The 20,005-nt window shown below is 47.9% G+C and overlaps 1 protein-coding gene across 9 annotated transcripts in view; it reads right to left on the bottom strand.

The window, feature by feature from the left end:
• The window catches only part of CYLD (CYLD lysine 63 deubiquitinase), a 1,796,774-nt gene that overhangs the window by 222,865 nt on the left and 1,553,904 nt on the right, over positions 1 to 20,005 (bottom strand). For all 9 annotated transcript variants that reach the window (XM_069639469.1, XM_069639490.1, XM_069639472.1 and 6 more), the window contains 2 exons: positions 9,979 to 10,111; positions 8,874 to 8,982 (listed from right to left, as the gene is read on the bottom strand). In XM_069639469.1, coding sequence (XP_069495570.1) covers positions 8,874 to 8,982; positions 9,979 to 10,111 — 242 coding nt within the window. The remainder of the gene's footprint in view (positions 1 to 8,873; positions 8,983 to 9,978; positions 10,112 to 20,005) is intronic.

The following is a 20,005-nucleotide window of genomic DNA, read 5'->3' as shown; positions in this document are numbered from 1 at the left end:
AATCAAAGGAATCTTAAATTAAGAACACTCCTCAGACGAGCGCTTAAATATGGACAGCGCCGCCAGGTAACCATTAATGGTACCCACTTGCAGGCCCTTGTGGGCTAATGAAAGCAAAAAAGACAGAACCACAGGAATGTCACATGAAAAAGGATCCACATTCTTAACCCTGCACCAGTCGCAGAACTTTCTCCAACGGCAACGGTACAGGGATTTTGTTGTGGGCCTTCTGGCCGAGAGCAACACCTCCATCACGTCTTCAGGGAGGTCCCAATCCCTATATCTCAACCTTTCAGAAACCAAGCACGAAGGATGACAGACTTGACCTCTGGATGGAGAACCTAACCCCCCCCCCTCCGGTGAGAGTAGATCGTCTCGATAGGGAAGACGGCGTGGAGGGTACCACGCTCTCCTGGTCCATGCCGGAGCAATGAGGATCCGTGAACTCCATAACACTTGCGGGATGACGGGGACTGGAGGAAACGTGTACAGCAGTGGGAAGGACCACTCCACTACGAACGCGTCCCCTAAGGCTCCTCTCGGAGGAAATTCCCGCAAGCAGAATCTTTCAGACTTCCGGTTGACACTGGTGGCAAAGAAATCCACTTACACGGTCCCCCAAAGGGCAAAGATCTCCAAGAGAAATTCCTGTGCCAGCTCCCACTCGTGAGAGACCGTGGTCTGCCTGCTCAGAGCGTCCGCCGCCTCGTTTTCGTTTCTGGCCAGATGAACTGCCGAGATCAAAATTTCCTGCTGGATGGCCCAGAACCAGAGCTGCATCGCCTATCTGCACAGAGGGAGAGACCCTGCCCTTCCCCCCCTTTTTGTTGAGGTAGTGCATGGCCACTGTATTGTCCATCAGAATCAGGACATTCTTCCCCCGCACGGCAGGAAAGCCTTCAGGGCTAGCCTGATGGCCCTCAACTCCAACAGATTGATAAGGAGTCTGGACTCCGATGGAGACCAACGACTGCCGACTGTCAACTCGTTGGGGATGTGCCTGTCACGATCGTTACCTCCGGCCAGGGTAGCCAAAATGGAGCCCCCTTCAACAGATTGCCTTCGACGGCCCACCACAGAAGATCCTGGGCGACCCAGGGCAGCACCTGAACAGGATTCGACATATGCCGGAGGACTGCGACCACTGCATCTTGTGGGCCCACTGCAAAGATCTCATCTGCAGCCTGGCCTATGGCACCAGGAGAATGCAGGATGCCATGAGGCCGAGCAACCTCAAGAACTCGAAAGCCGGGAGACTCTGGGCATGTTGAAACTTGTTCACCATCTGCAGAATTTGATGAGCCCTCACCTGAGGAGGCAAACACAGCCCCAGAGATGTGTTGAGCACTGCTCCGATGTACTGGAGCCGCTGGGTAGGTGTCAAGTGGGACTTCTTTAAGTTGAGGGAGAAGCCCAGCTTGTGAAGGGAGTGGCAGGTGACTGACGGATGATCCAGGACTAGCTGGGGAGAGCGCGCCCTGATCAACCAATCGTCCAGGTAGGGGTAGACTTGAATCCCCCCTTTCTTGAGATAAGCTGCCACCACCACCATGAGCTTGGTGAAGACCCTCGGGGCGGAGGTCAATCCGAACGGCAGGACCCGAAACTGAAAGTGAGAGTCGCCAACCGCGAACCTCAGGTACTTCTTGTGCTTGGGATGAATCTGCACATGAAAGTAAGCGTCCTTGAGGTTGAGAGACACCAACCAGTCCTGAAGTTGAAGGGCCTGGAGGACTTGAGAGAGAGTAACCATCTTGAACTTGTCCTTCCTGAGGAGCTTGTTCAAACCATGCAAGTCCATGATGGGTAAATATGGGGAATACCATCCCTTGTTCCTCTCCGCTACAGGCACCAGTTCTATGGCGCCTTTCTCCAGCAGGGATTTGATTCCCTGCACAAGGAGTGGATCCAGACTCTTCAAAGAGAGTTTCCCCGTTGGATTGTCGTGAGGCCTCTGCCGGAAAGGAAGACCGTAGCCGTGGGCTATGATCTCCAGAACCCACACATCTGAAGTAATGGCACGCCATTCTACAAGATGCTGCGCCAGCCTTCCCCCAACCGGTGAACCATGGGACAAGGCCTCATAACTGAGCTGAAGCGGCTGCGGCAGTGCCTGAGGGCAAAGAGGCAACTGCCTGAGCGGCTTTGGCACCTTGAGTACCTTGTTTTCCACCTCTGGTACTCCTACGTTGGCCCCTTTGACTGGCAGCTCCCCTCGATCTACCAAAGGTAGAGTAGTATCGAAAGGAACCTCCCCTCCATTGCTGTCCCATAGGACGAAAAGGCGGATGTTGGCGAACTGCAGCGCTCAACGACTTTGCTGCAGCTTTTGGAGGTCTGCAACCTCTCAAGGCTCTCGTCAGCCTTGCTGCCAAAAAGATGTTCACCATCAAAGGGCATGTTGAGAAGCCTGGCTTGTACATCAGGAGCAAACCCCGACTTTGGCAACCACGCAAATCTGCGCATGACGGTGCTCGCCGCCATGGACCGGCTGACACTGTCTGCCACGTCCAGACCCGATTGAGCGGATTCACACATGGCATCCTTGCCATCTTGTACAAGGGCAAGAAAGCCATCCCGTTCCTCCCCTTCGGGAATATGTTCAGCCGCCAAAGAAACAAAATTCCACAGAGTGTGAGTGAAACGTGCTAAGGCACACACGGAGTTGGCTGCCTTCAAAGCCATACCCCCTGAAGAAAATACTTTCTTCGCCCAACCGTCAAAACATTTGTTGTCTCTATCAGGAGGGATGGTAGGGTACGATGCCTGCTTTGCTGGGCCGTAGCCGCCTGCACCACCAAACTCTCCGGAGACGGGTGCGCTGACAAGTAGCAAGGTTCGCTACTGGCTGGACGGTACTTTTTCGGCAAAGTCTTACCCACTGCCGGGAGACTCTCCGGAGAAGTCCAAGCCACCGCCACCCTTCTTTGCAAGGCCATATGAAATGGTCAGTTGGTGGACCCAAGATATCCGTCAGGTTATCCTGCAGAAAATCCACTGGTGGCGCAGACCCCCCCCACTCTCCCCAGTACTCTGTCACCCTCGACATTAGACGCCGGTACGAAGACTCAAGCGTGCGTGCCAGGCTCAGGCCTACCGAACTCAACCTCCGGAGCAGTGTCCAGACCACTGGCGTCGTGCAAAGGCTGACGCAGGTCTTCCATCTGGCTATGACCAGACAATAGCTTGTCAGGAACCTTATCAGGAACCAAACCTTCATCAGACCCTTCATCCACCTCAGATGTAATCCAGAGGCTGGAATAAATCCCTGGATGAGGGCACAGAAAAAGGTTCAAATACAGGCTTCACTGACTTCCTCAGGGCCTTCCTCAGAGTTTCCACCGATGCACGGGGTACCTCCGGTAAAGCCTCCACAAAAGGGCATCGACGGAATCAGTGTCAACGTCGAGTGTGGCACCGACGACTTTGACAACGGCCTTGAGGCCGGAATCTCGAGCGTGTCCTTTGACGGCCTCGGCGCCGAGAGAGTCCCTCGACGGACATGGCGCCAATGGCGTCAACGTCTTCTTAGAAGAACTCACAGGCTCCGACGGTCTCGAGGGCGTCGAGGTCCAGGACCTGGAGCGGGCATGGCTAGAGCGATCCACCTTGTCCGATCGGGACCTCGACGGCTCCCGATGATTGCGCCGACCGCCCGAGCCCGAGGGCGTGCGAGCGGTGGCCCTAGCACATTCCTTGCTGGCTTCTCTCAAAGGCGCAGATGGAACAGAGCCCTGCGATTCGAAAATCGCCATCATCTCCTTGTGAAAGGCGTCCTGTTCCATAGGAGATGAATGCTTGTTGGGACAAGCTACCCGCCGTCTGGTGGAATCCTCGGACGAGGAAGGCGACCGGTGATGGCGCTTCCGCGAGTGCCTAGAAGAGGCAGAGGAATGGCGGGAACCACTCTGCGACAGTGATCCCCTGGACTTACGCCGACGCAGAGAGACGCCCCTCGAATCGTCAGTCGAAAGCCCAGCAGATCTCGACTTACGGGGTTTGGAAACCCTACTGACCGTCAACAACTTCTTCCACTCCCGCAAGGCCTTCGACGTCAAAGACTGGCAATTGTCAAAGTCATCAGTGGCGTGGTCCTCACCGAGGCACCACAGGCAGACGTCATGCGGGTCCATAAGCGCCAACCGTAGCTGCGGCACTTCTTAAAGCCCGACCATGGGTTAGAAGAAGACAAAGACATGATAATTTCACAAACAACCAAGTTCGATAGATAGAAATCAGAAGAACGCTGAGATTCCGAAGCAAACACGTTCGTGGAAAAAAAGGAACTGAGGCTACGGGCATCGTGCGTCCTACTTATAACATCCGATGACGTCGGCTCGACGGAGGCCCTCGAGGGAGCGTATCAACGTCATCGACGCAGGGCGCAGACGGCGAAAATTTTCCGAAGCACCACACCTGTGGTTATTACCTGTCATAGATGTGGAATACGTCAGAGGAGACAATCCCTTCGAAAGGCAGTTTTGAGTTTTCTTAAAGCAAGACTGCTTTCTTTTTAGCAAGGATTCCCAGCCTGACTACAGGGAATATTCATGAGCATGTGAATCCATGCCAGGCCCCATGCTGGAGAAATGTGTGTTCCGAAACATTGTTATGCCGTGTTGTCTGAAAACAAGCAGCATGAATCGTGGATTCAACATGGCAGTTGTTTCAAAGTATTTTGACGAACCTCACATTTCTCATTTGACCAATCAGCTCCCTCACGTGGTGTCTGCGTACTTATGCGGCTCCCGGATTGATCCTTTTGCTTACATGTACAATACAGTCAGGAAGGAAGTCAGCGAACCGGATGGAGATAATGATCTTGTTTTACCTAGGTTTTTGCCATTTATTTTAAATCCACTGGACGGATTAATACCAAATTTTCAAAAGCTTGCTTTCGGGACCAGGCTGCCACTCCTCATGCAGGTTTGCGGGAAATTCATCAACCGAATGGTGCTGATGCCACAAGCAAATAGGCTTCCCATGCACGTCTAACTGGATTTTGAAAATGTTGGGACACTTCTACAACTTTGTCCACCTTTGACGAAACCACACAAAACTTTCCAAAATCATTCTGGGTCAGCGCTATATTTATTTGTAAAGATTCGACATAAGGCACAAAAGTTATAAATCACCCAAAATCTGCTCTTCCTATGGGAAAGCCAACTTAACTATAACAACAGGGTCACTATCATCAACCCTGTAAGATATGTATACAAATACCAACTGCACTCCTCTTCCGCCTCTCCCCTTATTTCTTCTGTTATCCCTTTTAATTGATCTTTCCATCCTCCAGTTCCGCCATTGCACTTACACTACTTTCTTTGTCATTCTTCATCACCCTGTCTGCAAAGCTGATTCTCCAACCTCCGCCTAAATGAGTTCCCTTCTGTTATGTCCCTCCCCCATTTTCACAGACCTATGAGGACATTGGGGGCTTTCCTGCTGGGGGGTGGGGTGCTGTGACCAGTTAGTTATCAGAGTGCTTGTTTTATTGGGATTCAATCCTCCTGATGATTAGATGTGCCAAGTATTGTTCTGATTCTTCACTGCAAACCTACTGCTCTGTGGGCATAAGAGATATAGAGGGAAGCTGTCATCTTGGAGCCAAACAGTCCTTACGTTGAAGCCACCCAAATCCATGGCCTTCCATTGCTCTCTGGTGGGTCCAATGCAGCCTCTCTCCTGTTTCACCGTTCACAAGCAGCACTCCCTGCCCATTAAAAAGCACATGAAAACTGATAAGACTGCGAGTAATTCCACAGTTCTACTCATAGACTGCACAGTTGTGCGCTTATCTTTAATAGTGATTCCACCCATGTTTGCACTTCTCTATTGCAGATTATTCCTGCCCTTCATGTTTTTCAGGGTATGAGCTTTCTTTGATTAAACATCTCTGGTTTAAAAAATGTGGACCAACTGAGCAAGCTGGGCGCGGGAACAATTCTCAGGGGATCCCCCATATACCCTGTCCAGAGTATGCATTTTGAAGCAGGTAACGCACCCCTTCCCCCAACTGCTCACAGGTGAATGCTGTATGTGCCATGCGTGTTCATACTCTTAGCTGACATATCTTTTGCTAGCCATCCATTCACAATCCATTCACAATCCATTTCTTATGTTCATATCCTTAGGGCCTCATTACACGGATGGCGGAGAACCATGGCGCTATTAGCGCCATGGTTCATGCTGGTAAAATACCGGCACCGCCTTGGCGGAAAGGGGAATTACCGCCCCATTCAAAGGTTGGCGGGGTGGTAATTCCCCCTTCCACCATTGCCCTTCCCCATTCCCATTTTTGCCCATAGGGCTCAATGGGAATGGGGAAGGCGCTAATTACGGTACCGCAGATTGCGGTACCGTAATTAGCTCCCTGGGTCCCTTTGCGGGTTGGTTTTTAACGCCTGCAAAAAGCAGGCGTTAAATCCCCCAACCCGCAAAGGGACCTCGTAGTAAGGCGGTAAGGATTTACCGGTACCAGTATTTTACTGGTACCGGTAAATCCTTACCGCCATCCGTGTAATGAGGCCCTTAGTGTGCATTTTGTGACTATTAAACTAACATGCAGTTAAGGACAGCCTTAGAGGTAGTGTGAACAGCTAAGCAACCCGTGCCACGATTACATATGGCACGCGTTTTTCAAATGATCAAGAAAAGAAAAAGGAACCGTGAAGAAAGGTGTGTGAACAATTTACATTAACTTCTGCTTGCAGACTCATTTATCAATAACTGGCATTTTATTAACTGGAACAGACCCATTATTTTCAGTGTCCGTCTTTCCACCTGCCAAACTAAAGTTTTAAAGGTAAGCTAGTCAGCCACGGTGCAGATCCCCCCACCTACTTATCCTGTGAAAAGGCTTGGACAAATAGTTCAGAACACCACAAATACATTGAAGTCAGCGTCCTACTTCACCAGGCTCAGAATGGGTTTTAATACAGGTAAGGCACTAAGAGGGGGATTATCCAGATCTAGGACAGTCTGAGGTGCACAGCCAACAAAACATGGATGCCCTAATCCTCCCTGGTTCTATCTGCCACCTTTGACCTTGTGGATTGCTCAATATTTATTTATCGGCTCAAAGAGAAAGTCATCTCCGGCACTACCCTAAACTAACAGGCCGAACATGCGTCCCTCATTTCGGTCCGACAGATCTGCCCTACGAGACAGGGCACCTTTTCTAAGTAAACCTCAGTTGGGTCAGTGGGGGGACTGCAACTGGTCCCCACTCTTCCTCTTGTTCTACCCAACACCTTCATGTCTTTTGTTGAGGACCCAGGATACAAATCATACAAGGTTCCCAATATTTTGTGAAAGCACAAGTTAGAGACAGGGGCAGGAGGCCAGAGGAAAACCACAGGAGACTGGGAAGAGAAGGACGAAGGAGGCTGGGGCGAGGAAGTCCCAGGAGACTAAGAAGAGAGATTGAGAGGACAGAAAAGAAAGAGAGATAGAGGAGAGACCGAAGTGACAGAGAAGAGAGAAGACCGGCAAAACAGAACAAGACCCAGAGATCTGGTGCAAACGAGTCCCAGAAGGCTGAGTGAGGAACAGAGGGGGAAAGTTTAAGAAACACTCAGAAGACTAGGGTGAAAGAAACCTATGGGACTGGCGAAAGAAAGACCTGAAGGGTTTGCGAGGAGAGACGCGAAAGAGAGGCCCAGTTGGCTGGGGTGACAGAGAGACCAAGGAGGCTGGGGAGAGAGACCCATGAGGCCTGGGGAAGAGAAGGAGACCTAGGAGGCAGAGCAGTAAAGGTTGTAATGGGAGTAAAGGTGCAACAGAAAGTGGGAGGTAAGAGGAGAAAGAGGAATGCTAAAGAAGAGGGGATGAGAGGAGTCCAGGAGAAGCTTGTGAAAGAGGTCAAGGAGGTAGGAGAAACTAAGGAGTTAGTGGTTTGGGAAACCAATGCAGAGGAGGTGAAGAAGCAGACTGTTGCAGTGACTAAAAAGAGGAATTTGAGAATTTGCTGGTGAAAAGAAGACCTAGATAGGAGGGATAAAAAAAAGAATTGGGCAGAAGGAGAGTGGAGAATTCACATATCCCAAAGCTCAATCGGTATGCACGTAAGGTGGGTGAAGGAATGAGCATGTGGTGGCAAGTACCATCTACCCATCAATGAGTTTCACCAATATCAAGCTTAAATATGTACTTTTGGGAAGGATTACTGTAGGTGGTCATCTACTTATGACCTTATGGACTCAGAGGAAATATTTAAACTAGTCCACAAAGGCATGGTCTGTGCACCAGACATAGAAACTAACAACAAATAGCACCATCTAAGAACACTAGCTGCTTGAACTAAGAGACACATTCTTATTACTACAGTTCTATGACGAAAAGAAAAAATATAAAAAACAATGAAAAAAAGTGCCTTATTCCTCAGTATCCTAATGTACTTTTGGCCATAATGCAGTAAAATTTCCCAAAGGTGGTCTTAAATTGCTTGTGCACACCTAACAAGACAAATGAAAAGACTGTCCTACACACATTACATGGAATGGGTCCCTTCTAGAGTTTGAATGAAAAGATTTGCCCGCAGGACTGTCCTCCTTATAAATACACTAACACCATCAAGGGGTATTGCTAATGATTTGTTTTATCCACCCTGTCTACAAGTTGATGGTTGAAAACGTATATTCCCCTCATTACCATAGCCTACTAGCACTTACACAGCTCTTGGAGAACCACTTGGCAGGCATTTAAATGGGTCAGGAGATTGGAAATAACATCCCATTAAGTATCATATGAACCACAAATGTCACTGACTTCTGATCATTACCGCTTTCCAAATTGGTGTTAATGCAAAACTAATGTTTGCCAACATATAAAGATTACATTCTCTTGATTCTGAAGAGATATTTAATACTCACTGTCCTCCAGTAAATCAGTTATATTCAACTCCAAAGAAGGAAATATTTTATTGAACATTTTAAAGTCTTTCCCAAATCGTGGCATCTGAATAATGAGACACGATGGTGCCTAGAAAAATAAAACATTAATAGCATTTAATAATCAGTAGATTTTAACTAAAAACAACATCAATGTGTCCTGTGTTGAGCTCAACGTCACCTTAAGCAAGTATTTTACTGCACACACATATTGTGATGTTACATTGAATGGAGGGCATGTTCTGCTCCAGGGCGTACAATATAAAATTAATCCTTAAAACCAGGCTGAAGGTAGTAACCCATGCATTCAAGATGGCAGATGACGCAGAACACATGTCAAGCTCATTGATGACAAAAGTGGCGGTAGGGGGTGTCAGGAGAGGGCCATCTTGGAAGAGTGTGTCTAATGGTGTGAGTGCTCCTCATCTCTCATAACTTTAATAAAAGCAGAGGAAGTAATGCAATTGGAGTTCAGGATCCAAGCCCCCCTACACCCACCTCCGTTGCTGGCACTGTCTTCCTCTTGTAAGGTCAGAATATCTAAAGGGTTAAACAATACGGTCCTCTACACTCAAAAAACCAACAATGGAAAATCCAAAACACGAAGAGGGACAAGTATGGCATACAGACACTGGAGAGGGTTCTACAAGAAAAGAGTGGAAGAGTAAAATACAAACAATACAAACTATAAACATAAGGGAAATCGGCAGAACTATGTTCATCATATATATTTGATCCCCTTTTTATCTCTTTTCTTGCTTTGATGTCTATGGAATCCTAGAAATTGACTCCAGGTAGACAGACAAATCTATGTGGATGATGATGTTAACAAGAAAGAAAGCAAATTAATGTGAACTTTGTATAGGGATTTGCTAGAAAACACAACAGCTTAACTCAGATTCTCAAACCTGAAAAAGTTATGAACAAGTTCCATCCACTGAGCTATTGAGCTTTGTACAATACCATCTTCCTAAATCCTGTAGTGTACAACACCAGAGCAGAGTCACTCTGCAATGCACTAATGGGCAGTCACAGGACCAATTTGTTACATCCAACTTCCACCTGTGCTAAATTCAGGACTACTAACCTCTGCAAATTTTAAGTTGCTGTTGATAAAAGACCATTCAAGCAACTGCTGAATTGTAGGGACGCCAATATTCTCATTTTTCTCCATGAAGATTTGGTAGAAGTAGCAATCTTGCACTTTTTGACCTGCAGACCTAAAATGTAAGAATGAAAAATTAACAAATGAGTTAAGATTTAAGTTCTTATTTTGGTTGAGATTAATGTCATAATATGTGTGATTTCAGTCCTCACTTATTCAGGTAAATTCTGCCGCATCATTTTGGCATATCATTAATGAATAACTTCATTTAATTTTGAGCTACCTTGATTTTTTTTTTTTGCGGCCTAAATAAACCTACACACAGCCAGTGAGATATTTCAGAGAACTAAACACTTGCTGCTGTGAGGTATGTGTTAATGGTATGGTATGGTATGGTATTATTTATTTATAAAGCGTCTAGGGCAAGTGTTTCAAAGCGCTCAAGGAGGGTGGGGACATATGAAGAAAAACAACAGTCGATCAGAGCCCTGGAAATTCAGAGGCGATAATAGTCTGCACAGGCAGAGTAAGTGCGTAGAATACATTTAACAGTATGAGATAATGCAAATAGGCCTGACAGCGATTTTGCAGATTATACCAGTGCAATTAAGGGGTGGAGACAAGGGTGGTCATACAGACAATCTTTGGCACGGAGCGTACAAATCATGCAAGTGCACAGATGATAACAGGAAGGGGGAGGGGGTGTAAGTACACCGGTCGATGGAGACTGGGCTAGATGCAGAGAGAGCCACTCTCTAGGGTTAATTCTCAGTGCAGTGGGTGTGGGTGGGGTGAAGGGCCCTGAGGCAAGTGCGAAAGAGGACTGGCAGGGCGCCAGGGAACTGTGAGACTCTGAGGTACAGCAGGCGGCCAGTCAGCAAGCTGTGAAAGATGAGAAGGGAGAGAGTGAAGGAGAAGAGAGCTGGGTTAGCAGGGTAGAGAGAGAGAGAAGGAAGAGGAGAAGAGGAATGTCTTGAGGAGATTCTAGAATTTAAGAAGATCAGGCTAAAGACGGAGGGTTGCAGAGAGGATATTCCAGAGGGAGGCACCTGCTGAGGATAAGGATCGCCCTCCAAATAATAACCTGTCAAAATGTTCAAATCAGCAGTTCCTTCTTCAGTAGACACCAAAGAGGGTATTTTTTGCATTTGATGCAAATGTGCTCTTGTGCTACATGCAATAGTTCAAAGATAATGGATTTGTAAGTATTACACTAGCAGCAGCTATACAAATGATTCAGCTGTAAGTCTGATTTGTAAAAAAGGATGGAATATCCTTATAGTTATTTGATTCCATATAGTATGTGCAATCTGCCAGACAAACAGCTTCAAGGCACAAAGCTACAAGCAATAGTCAATGATCTGAAATAAGTAGCACAAACCACACTAGAACTGAAATGTTGTTTCACTTTAAGTATGTTTTTTCTTGTAATCTAAAAATATGTCAGTATCGATTACAAAGCACTTAATGTTAACAATCGAGTTGATATTCCTGCCAGGCACAATAAAGAATGAAATAAGTATGGAAATAACACAATTGGAAAATAGGTTTAAAGACACAACCTGTAATGACGTACCCTTTTTGGCACTACTTCCCTCTGTGATAATGCACACCACTCTGGTTGTCAACCTAGATGATAATTGTAACCCTACCCTTTACTGCAGCAGAACCAATGGAACAAGTTGGTGGGCCACCTTTAAAGAAGTCGGCGAGGAGCGTTCCAGTTGAGCTGGCACACATATACACCCTGTTCCCCTTGCACGGGACTGAAAACACTCAATTCTGCAAAGAGAGTGGCATAAGCGTGACTGAAAGATCTGAGAGTGGTTTAATTAGCCCCATGCCCAACCTCAAAACTGGAAGCCACCATCAGAGAAGGAACCTACTAGCCAATGCCTACAACCAGCAACCTAAACAGACAGTGGGACATGGGTACTCCAAGATTACGGACATAGTTCCTGAGGATGCAGTACAACAGATACTGGAAACTCGGCTATGCTTAAAGATCTAGGACTCCCAAGCACCTAATACCCTAAGGGGTTGGCTCTGGTGGAGGAGGTGCATCAGAAAGGGATACAGGAGAGTGCAGAGAGATCAAGGAGGTTTGAGGAGAGTAACAAAGAGGTGTGAGAAGAAGAAACGGACTGTAGAGCAGGGTCATCGGGAAGTGGTAGGCAGAAATGTTGAGGAGTGACACAGAGTGGGTTACAGGAGATTGCAGAGAGAGGATGAAGAAGACATCCTGGAGCTAGAAGAGGATAGTGAGGAAGTGGGGGTATTGTGGGGGAACACTGCTTATTTAGAGGAGGTGGTGAATTACCAGGTAGAGGAGGAAAGAGCTAAACGGGTCTGGTATTTGAAAGTGCTAGAGAAGAAGTGGATCAAAAAGGGGTGTGAGTTGGAAAGGAAGGACCTAAGGAGGTTAAAAGTAGAAGAAACTCAGACCTTTGTGTGGGATAAGGGGACAATTATGAGATATCGAAACGAGATGGTGGGAGACCTGCACTAGGGAGATAAAAGAAGTCATATGGGAAAGCCCAGTACTTGGACAGTGTATAAAGGTGTGAAAGGGCCCAAATGATTAGAGGCAGAAGAAGAAACGAGGGCTTACTGCAGAGAGGTTAAATGGGAAGGGCAGAATCAGGGATGTTTGGGAACACAGGTGGCAAAGCCAGGATACCCTGGAGCCCATCAAACCACATCAAGCCACTCCCTTCTAGCTGCCCAGAAACAACTGAGGTGGACCTTTCGAGGGCAGGGTTCTGGAACCCCTATAACCAGCAGAGGGAAGACTAAAACTAACAAGAGGAGAGGTTCCCACTCAAAGAGATGGGGGAAACACAAAAACGACTTTGAAAGACTTGAGTTGCTTGTATTTGAAGGTTCCCACTCATATACGTGTCCTCATAAAAATGTAACGATAACACACCGCGTCAAGGAATGAGACCAAGAGATGAGTTGCAAGGATGACAAAGTTTATATAATAAAAATGCCAGTAAAGAACTCTGCTGCCCGAGAGCGCTCTGCCAAAAGATACACGGCCAGCACATTAAAAAGGCACCAAGCGTCGTAAGTGACATCAAGTATAGGTAACACATCAGCATATTTGATTGGTTCGAGACCTATACTAAACCCAGCTCCATATAGGATGCCTGGGCTCCATTGGTTGCTGCTTCTCAGTCGATCATGGTGCACGTGGTCCGCCGGGCTCATCTTCACGGTGAAGGTCACGGCAGAGAGGCGTCACAGTACTAACTGTCTAAACTAAACAACAGGAACTAACAAATCACACATAATGGTTGATACTTGATCCTCCAATGAATGGGAGTGCTTAGGAAAGAGGGGATAATATATGAGCATACCGACCTACACATTCAGGGCTCCTTTGACAGTGCAGTTTCCGCTCTTAGGTGCCCACCCCAGGGTCTTAATCTGCCTTTCCTGGTGCCTCATGATATAAGCAGACGTGTTGCTTTTAGGGTGAATATACTGCTGCACAGAATTAAGTCTATGGTGGGTGTTCTGGAAAGGTTAGTGCGAGGGGGTCAGTTGTGTATCAACATGAAAGAGAGTTGAGGGTCGGGACTGGTGGGCCCTGGCCTGGCAGGGTGGGGGTTGAGAGGGCACGGGTAGTTTAGTGGAGATGGATGGGCACTTGTGCTGGGTCCTGCTTTGGTCTCACGTTCTGCACAGAGCACATTCTGTGGAAACGATACTAAACAGTTTCAACAATAAATGGCTGGACTTCCGTGAGAACAAGGCTCATGCGGAGCTGGCAGGGAGTGCCAATGTCTTGAGCTCTCTGTGTGAGGTGCTGGGGATGGGAGAGCTACGTTTTACAAATGGGTGATTTTACAGGGCTAGTAAAAAGATGACGTCTGATTTAATACAAAATGGTGTCTAATTTCTGGTGTGTGAGCTATGTTATCCATCTAGGTCTCTATGTGGTATGATAAGGGGACGTGCCTTGGGGGGTGGGTGTCTCTCCCCCCTTGGCCTACACGTGATCTATTTACCATGGGACGGCGAGGGGGATGGGATAGGACCACCTCCTCCCCAACATATTCAACATTGTTAATTAATTTGCCCAACCCATTCACAATCCTTGAAGAAAGCCTTGTTACACCTTAAGTTTGAGTTGTCTGGTGATTCCCGTTGGCCATCCTGACAAACCCTAACCGTATGATTCTGGCAGTGGGCATCTGCTTCTGAATTATTTTCTAATCAATCACAGTCCACTATCTCCAAATCCTCCTTCCAGATTACAGTCCTTAATCCACAGCTGACTCCTCAATCCGACAGCAAGGAAATCACTTGCCGACTGAAATAAAATTATCCTTACACAATTTGAAAAGTGCTTTTTTAAATCTAGCCCACGTTTCCACTGCAGAGAATAATGGCTCTCTAAATACATCAGGACTTCCTGTTGGCCTGTTTTCACCAGAGGCAGGTTGACGCATGCCAAAACTCAGGCATGTCATAATGGAAGGAGTTATGTTCGGACATGGATGCAGACATATTTACTATTCTAAGTGTATTCTTTCCTTTTACATACTAGGGATAGTATTACTGGCACGCCCTAGTTCGACGCCCCTTTTTGAGTTTCGAAAAATAAACTAATACTCTGCAGCTTCCACTAGATGTCAGCCTATGCACAGCATGTAATCTAAGCAGATTCCACAAGCCTCCGAAATATATATATATACATATATGATACATTACTCACCGTAATCGTATTTCTGATGCTTGTATCTGCTTAGATTCACATGCTGTGCATAGGCCGACATCTAGTGGAAGCTGCGGAGTATTACAGTTTGTTTTTTGAAACTCGAAAATGGGCGTCAACACAGGGCGTGCCAGTAATACTATCCCTAGTGTGACGTCCACTGTACCCATGATCCCTCACGCGTCTAGGACCCTCAGATTGTATTTTTTCTGACATGAGGAGTAGCGTGAGTACAGATGATCCAAGCAGATAGAAGATAGATAAGGTAAGACTACAAGCATCCATGCGCCTTCTCTCAGAGGGGAGGAAGGGTGGGTCGCATGCGCATCTAAGCAGATACAAGCATCAGAAATACGATTACGGTGAGTAATGTATCCCGTCTGAGGCTTGTGGAATCTGCTTAGATCACATGCTGTGCAAAGATTAGAGAGTAGTGTTAGAAGGAGGTGGGATTTGAGAAGGGTCATGAGCAAATAAATGTCATAGAACCGCTTGTCCCACTTGAGTATCTGTCTTGGAATGGGTGTCAATGCAGTAGTGCTGAGTAAAAGTTTGAATAGAGCTCCAAGTAGCTGCTTTGCAAATGGTGTCAAGGGGTACATTTGCAATGAAAGCCAGATTGGCCCCAATGCCTCTTGTAGAGTGGGCCCTAGGCGTGAAAGGCAGAGTTTTTTCAGAAAGTGAGTAACACAGCTGGATACAGTTAATAATCCACTTAGAGATGGCACCTTTAGAGACGCGATCCCCTCTCTGCCTGTAGCTACGGAGACAAACAGCTGATCTGTTTTCCTTAGCGGTCTGGTCTTGTTTACATAGTAGAGGACCGCCCTATGCACATCTAGTGTGTATAGTTTCACCTCAGCCGAGCTTTGTGGGTCTTGGAAGAAAGCCGGAAGCTCGATGGACTGGTTCACATGGAATTTTGAAATAAGCTTAGGTGAGAACCTAGGGTGTGTGCGTAAAACCAGTTTATCTTTATGGACAGTAAAGAAGGGATCTTGCACTGACGGAGCCTGAATTTCACTGACTCTTCTTATAGATGTAATTGCTACTAAGGAGGCCGTTTTGTAAGTCAGGTGTTTGAGACTGCTTTTGTGCATTGGCTCGAATGGGGGGCCCATGAGCTTAGATAGCACCACGTTAAGGTCCCATCCTGGTGGTGGGTTTGAAATAGGAGGGTGAAGTCTCTTTACTCCTTCCATGAAGGCTTTAACTACTGGTACTTTCCACCACGACACCTTGTTATGGGAAGTGGTGTATGCGGATAGAGCTGCCAGGTGTACCTCCAGTGAATTAAAAACCAGTCCTGCATCCAGCAGGTGGAGCATGTATGTAACAATAGTGGAAGAAGTGCAATCAACTGGGTTGATTTGTTTATTCTGGCAACAGATAACGAATCTCTTCCATTTGTCAAAGTAGCAGTGCCTCGTGTTTGGTTTCCTAGATTCTTTTAGGATGTCAATACACCTCTGTGGTAAATTGAGATGTCCGAACTCTATGACTTCAGGAGCCATGCTGCCAGGTTCATTGAGATGGGTTGAGGATGCACTGTTTGACCTTGGTGCTGGGACAGTAGGTTGTACCAGGCCGGAAGTTTGATCGGTTCGCACACGGCTAATCTGCGTAAGTGTGGGAGCTACGGTTGTCTCGCCCACATGGGAGCAACCAGGACAAGCTTCATCGACTCTCTGTTCATCTTGTTGACCACCTTCCAGATGAGAGGAGCTGGTGGAAAAGCGTACGCAAACATTCCTGACCAGTTCATCCACAGGGCGTTCCCCTGGGAGTCTGGTTGGGGGAACCTGGATGCAAATCCTGGGCATTGTCTTTTCGCTTGTTGCGAATAGGTCTACAGTGGGGAAACCCCACTGAGAGAAGATATCTTCTACGACTTCTCTGTGTAGACACCATTTGTGTTCTTCTGGGAGGGGGTCTCTGCTTAGAGCATCCGCTAGAGTATTGAGATCGCCTGGAACATGTTGCGATGACAGGAAGATGTTCCGTCTGAGTGCCCATTTCCAAATTTTTCTGGGCAAGCTTGGACAGATTTGGCGAACAAGTCCCTTCTTGCTTGTTCAGGTAAAACATAGCTGTAGTGCTCTCCGTCCAGATTTGCACTGACAGATTTAGCAGGTAGGGTTCGAACGCTTGAAGCGCACTGAATACTGCCAGAAGCTCTAGCAGGTTGATGTGATTCTTGGCCACTGAGTGAGACCAGAGACCCTGAGCTGTGTGGTGGAGATGGTGAGCTCCCCACCCTGTCAGGCATGCATCGGTTGTGACTACCGCCTGTATCTCTGGATCGTAAAAGGGTTTCCCCTTGGACAGATTTTCTCTTGTCCACCAGTTTAGGCTTTGTACCAGTGTTGGCGAAACGACCACTAGATCGTCCCACTGACCACTTGCCTGAGACCACTGTTTCGCCAACCATTCCTGCATGGGACGCAGGCGCGCGTGGGGGACCAGGTAAATACATGACGCCATCATGCCCAGCAACCGCATTGCTTTGCGTACCGTTATCTGTCGACCGGACTGATATTGCGGAATTTGCAGCAGTATATTCCGAATTCTTTCTTCTGAAGGAAAGGTCAACCCCTCCTGGGTATCCAGGATTGCTCCTAGGAATTGTTTTGAGGTGCGTGGCACCAGGCTTGACTTCTTCTCGTTGATTGAGAAGCCTAATTCGTGGAGGAGGTCGATAGTCCTTTGAATGTTTGTCCTGCAAATTCCTGGGGTTTCCCCCGTTATGAACCAGTCGTCCAGATAAGGGTACACTGGGATTGCCTCCCTGCGTAGGTGTGCACCCGCCACCGCCAGTACCTTGGTGAATACCCTTGGTGCTGAAGCTATCCCGAAGGGCAGTACCTTGAATTGGTAGTGGCGACTGTCTACCTTGAAGCGCAAGTACTTTCTGTGCGCTGGGAACATGGAAATATGAAAATAAGCATCTTTCATATCCAAGGTTGCCATGTAATCCCCCTTTTTTAGGAGGGGGATTACCTCTTGTAGCGTGGTCATACGAAATTTTTGGGGCTTGACATACTTGTTGGCAGGCCGTAAGTCCAATACTGGGTGCATTGTCAAGTCTTTCTTTGGCACAAGGAAGTAAGTTGAATAAATACCCTTGTTTACCTGGTGTCCCGGGACGAGTTCTATCGCATCCTTTTGTAGAAGAATGGCGATCTCCTCGAGGAGAATCTTCTGATGTTCTAAGGAGTGTACTCGTTGTCGTGGAGGATGGTTCCGGGGACGCTGCAGTAGCTCTATACATTATCCCGTGGATACTGTTGACAGCACCCATCTGTCTGATGTGATCCCTTCCCAAGCCTGGGTGAAGTTTGAAATGCGTCCCCTACTGGGGTTGCGTGAGAAGGGACCCTGAACTGAGCGTCACTGCTTTGGTGGAGGCGTGCCGCCTCCCTTGCTGGGGCTGCCTCTGCCTTTACCACGACCTCTCCTATTACCTCTGCCGTAATCCTGGGTAGACTGTTGGTTGTTGTTCCACTGTTTACCCTGCCCCTGGGAATAGTTAGATCCTCTCTGGGAATTTTGGCCGCGTGGGCGACGAAAATTACTATTCCCTCTCTGGTTAGGGGGTTTATTGGTTAACTGGCCAAGGGATTTGAGTGTCTCGTATTCGTCCTTGGCATTTTTCAGTGCGTCCTCGACCGCCTTACCAAACAACAGATCGGCTTCCACCGGTTTGTCTAACAATGATGCCTGAGTTTCTGCCTTAAACCCAGACTGCCGTAACCACGCATGTCTCTTGATAACAGTACCTTCTGCTATCAATCTGCCTGCGTTATCCGCGGCGTCGAAGGTTGCTTTCAAAATGCAACCAGACACGGCTCTACCCTCTGCGGAAATCCGAGCTAATTGGCCCTTTAACAGTTCAGGAGCAGAGGCTATGAGAGCCGCGACTTCTTCCCATTGATGGCAGTTGTAGCTGGCCCACAGGGTGGTGGAGTTAGCAATACTTGCTTGATAGGCGGACGTTGAGGCTACTTTTCCTGCCGAAACCGTATAGTTTTTTGCTCTCCTTGTCGGGAGGAGCTTCTGACGAAGACAAGGGTGTAGCAGCCCTCTTACGAGTGTTGGTAACAACTAGGGAGTCTGGCTTTAGATGCCCTCTTATATAGAGAGGGTCAGACTGAGCTGCCCTGAAAAGTTTTTCAACCCTGGGATTGACTGCTCTGGTGAGGTTTGGGTTCACCAGGGACGGATCTATTCTCCGCTGAATGGATTTAAGGATAGGGATGGTCTGGGCAACCGGCCTCCTTTCTCCCACTAACTCTTCTGCGAAGTCCCTTTCCTCCTGCACACCGTGGGTGTCAATGTGGAAATGTTCTGCTGCGCGAGCGAGAACCTCGTATAGGAGGGGCTGATTATTGACCGGGGAGTCGGTAACCGGGGCTTCGTTCGCTACCGGGGAATCTACTCTGTATGTTTCCGGGTTATCCTCTTCTTCTTCCTGTTCCTCATCATCCCCATAGTAGCCCGTCCCGGTTTGCTCTTCTATCATACCAAATTCTTGGTCTCCACAAAAGGAAGCCTCTTCTTGATACCGTGAGTACGGTGTTGTGTAAGGTTGTACCTCGAAGGGTTCAGACCTCATCAGGGTTTCAAACCGGGCCTTCTTACTCGGGGGGATAGGATCAGTAGAGCCTGAGGGTGTGGCCCCTTGTGGATCATACGAGAGGAAATGTTCTGGATTTTTATCATAAAAATCAGCCAAAGAAGACATTCTTGACATGACCCTATCTATGTCTTCACTGGACCATTTTTTGGAACTGGGAATGAGTCTCTCAGCAAGTCTATGGGATTTGTCTTGAGTAGCTTTGCTGGTTGTGGACCTATCAGCAGACCTGGGCTTGTCTGTTTAGGGGGGGTGGAGTGTTTCACAGGTGTGGAAGAATGTACAGGTAGTTTCTTCTGCTGTTTTCCCCCTCCCCGTGCGTAGAAAAATGTTTTCCCTGTCCCTTAGTGGCTCTGGAGTTTTTCGACACCTGGCGTCGAGGATCGGGAGAGGTGTCCCTGTCCTTCGAGCGTGGGGCCTCGCTGGCTTTAGTTGCGGGCTCCGTCTCCTGGAGCGCGGCCTGGGGGTGGAAGTCGTCTTCGTCTTCCGACGATCGAACTTCCGTTAGCCTAGAGAGCGAGGCACTCTTGGCAAGAGTGGATGATTGCCTGGAGTCATGCGGCGATCTTGATCGAGAGCGCCCAGAGGACACCGAATCGGACCGTTCTGTCTGTGCCTCTTTCCGAGAACTCGACGTTGTTGAGTCT

Source organism: Ambystoma mexicanum, chromosome 1q (genome assembly GCF_040938575.1).
Source record: "Ambystoma mexicanum isolate Mex_15411 chromosome 1q, UKY_AmexF1_1, whole genome shotgun sequence".
Classification (NCBI taxonomy): Eukaryota; Metazoa; Chordata; class Amphibia; order Caudata; family Ambystomatidae; genus Ambystoma; species Ambystoma mexicanum.
This window is presented reverse-complemented; position numbering and strand designations above follow the sequence as displayed.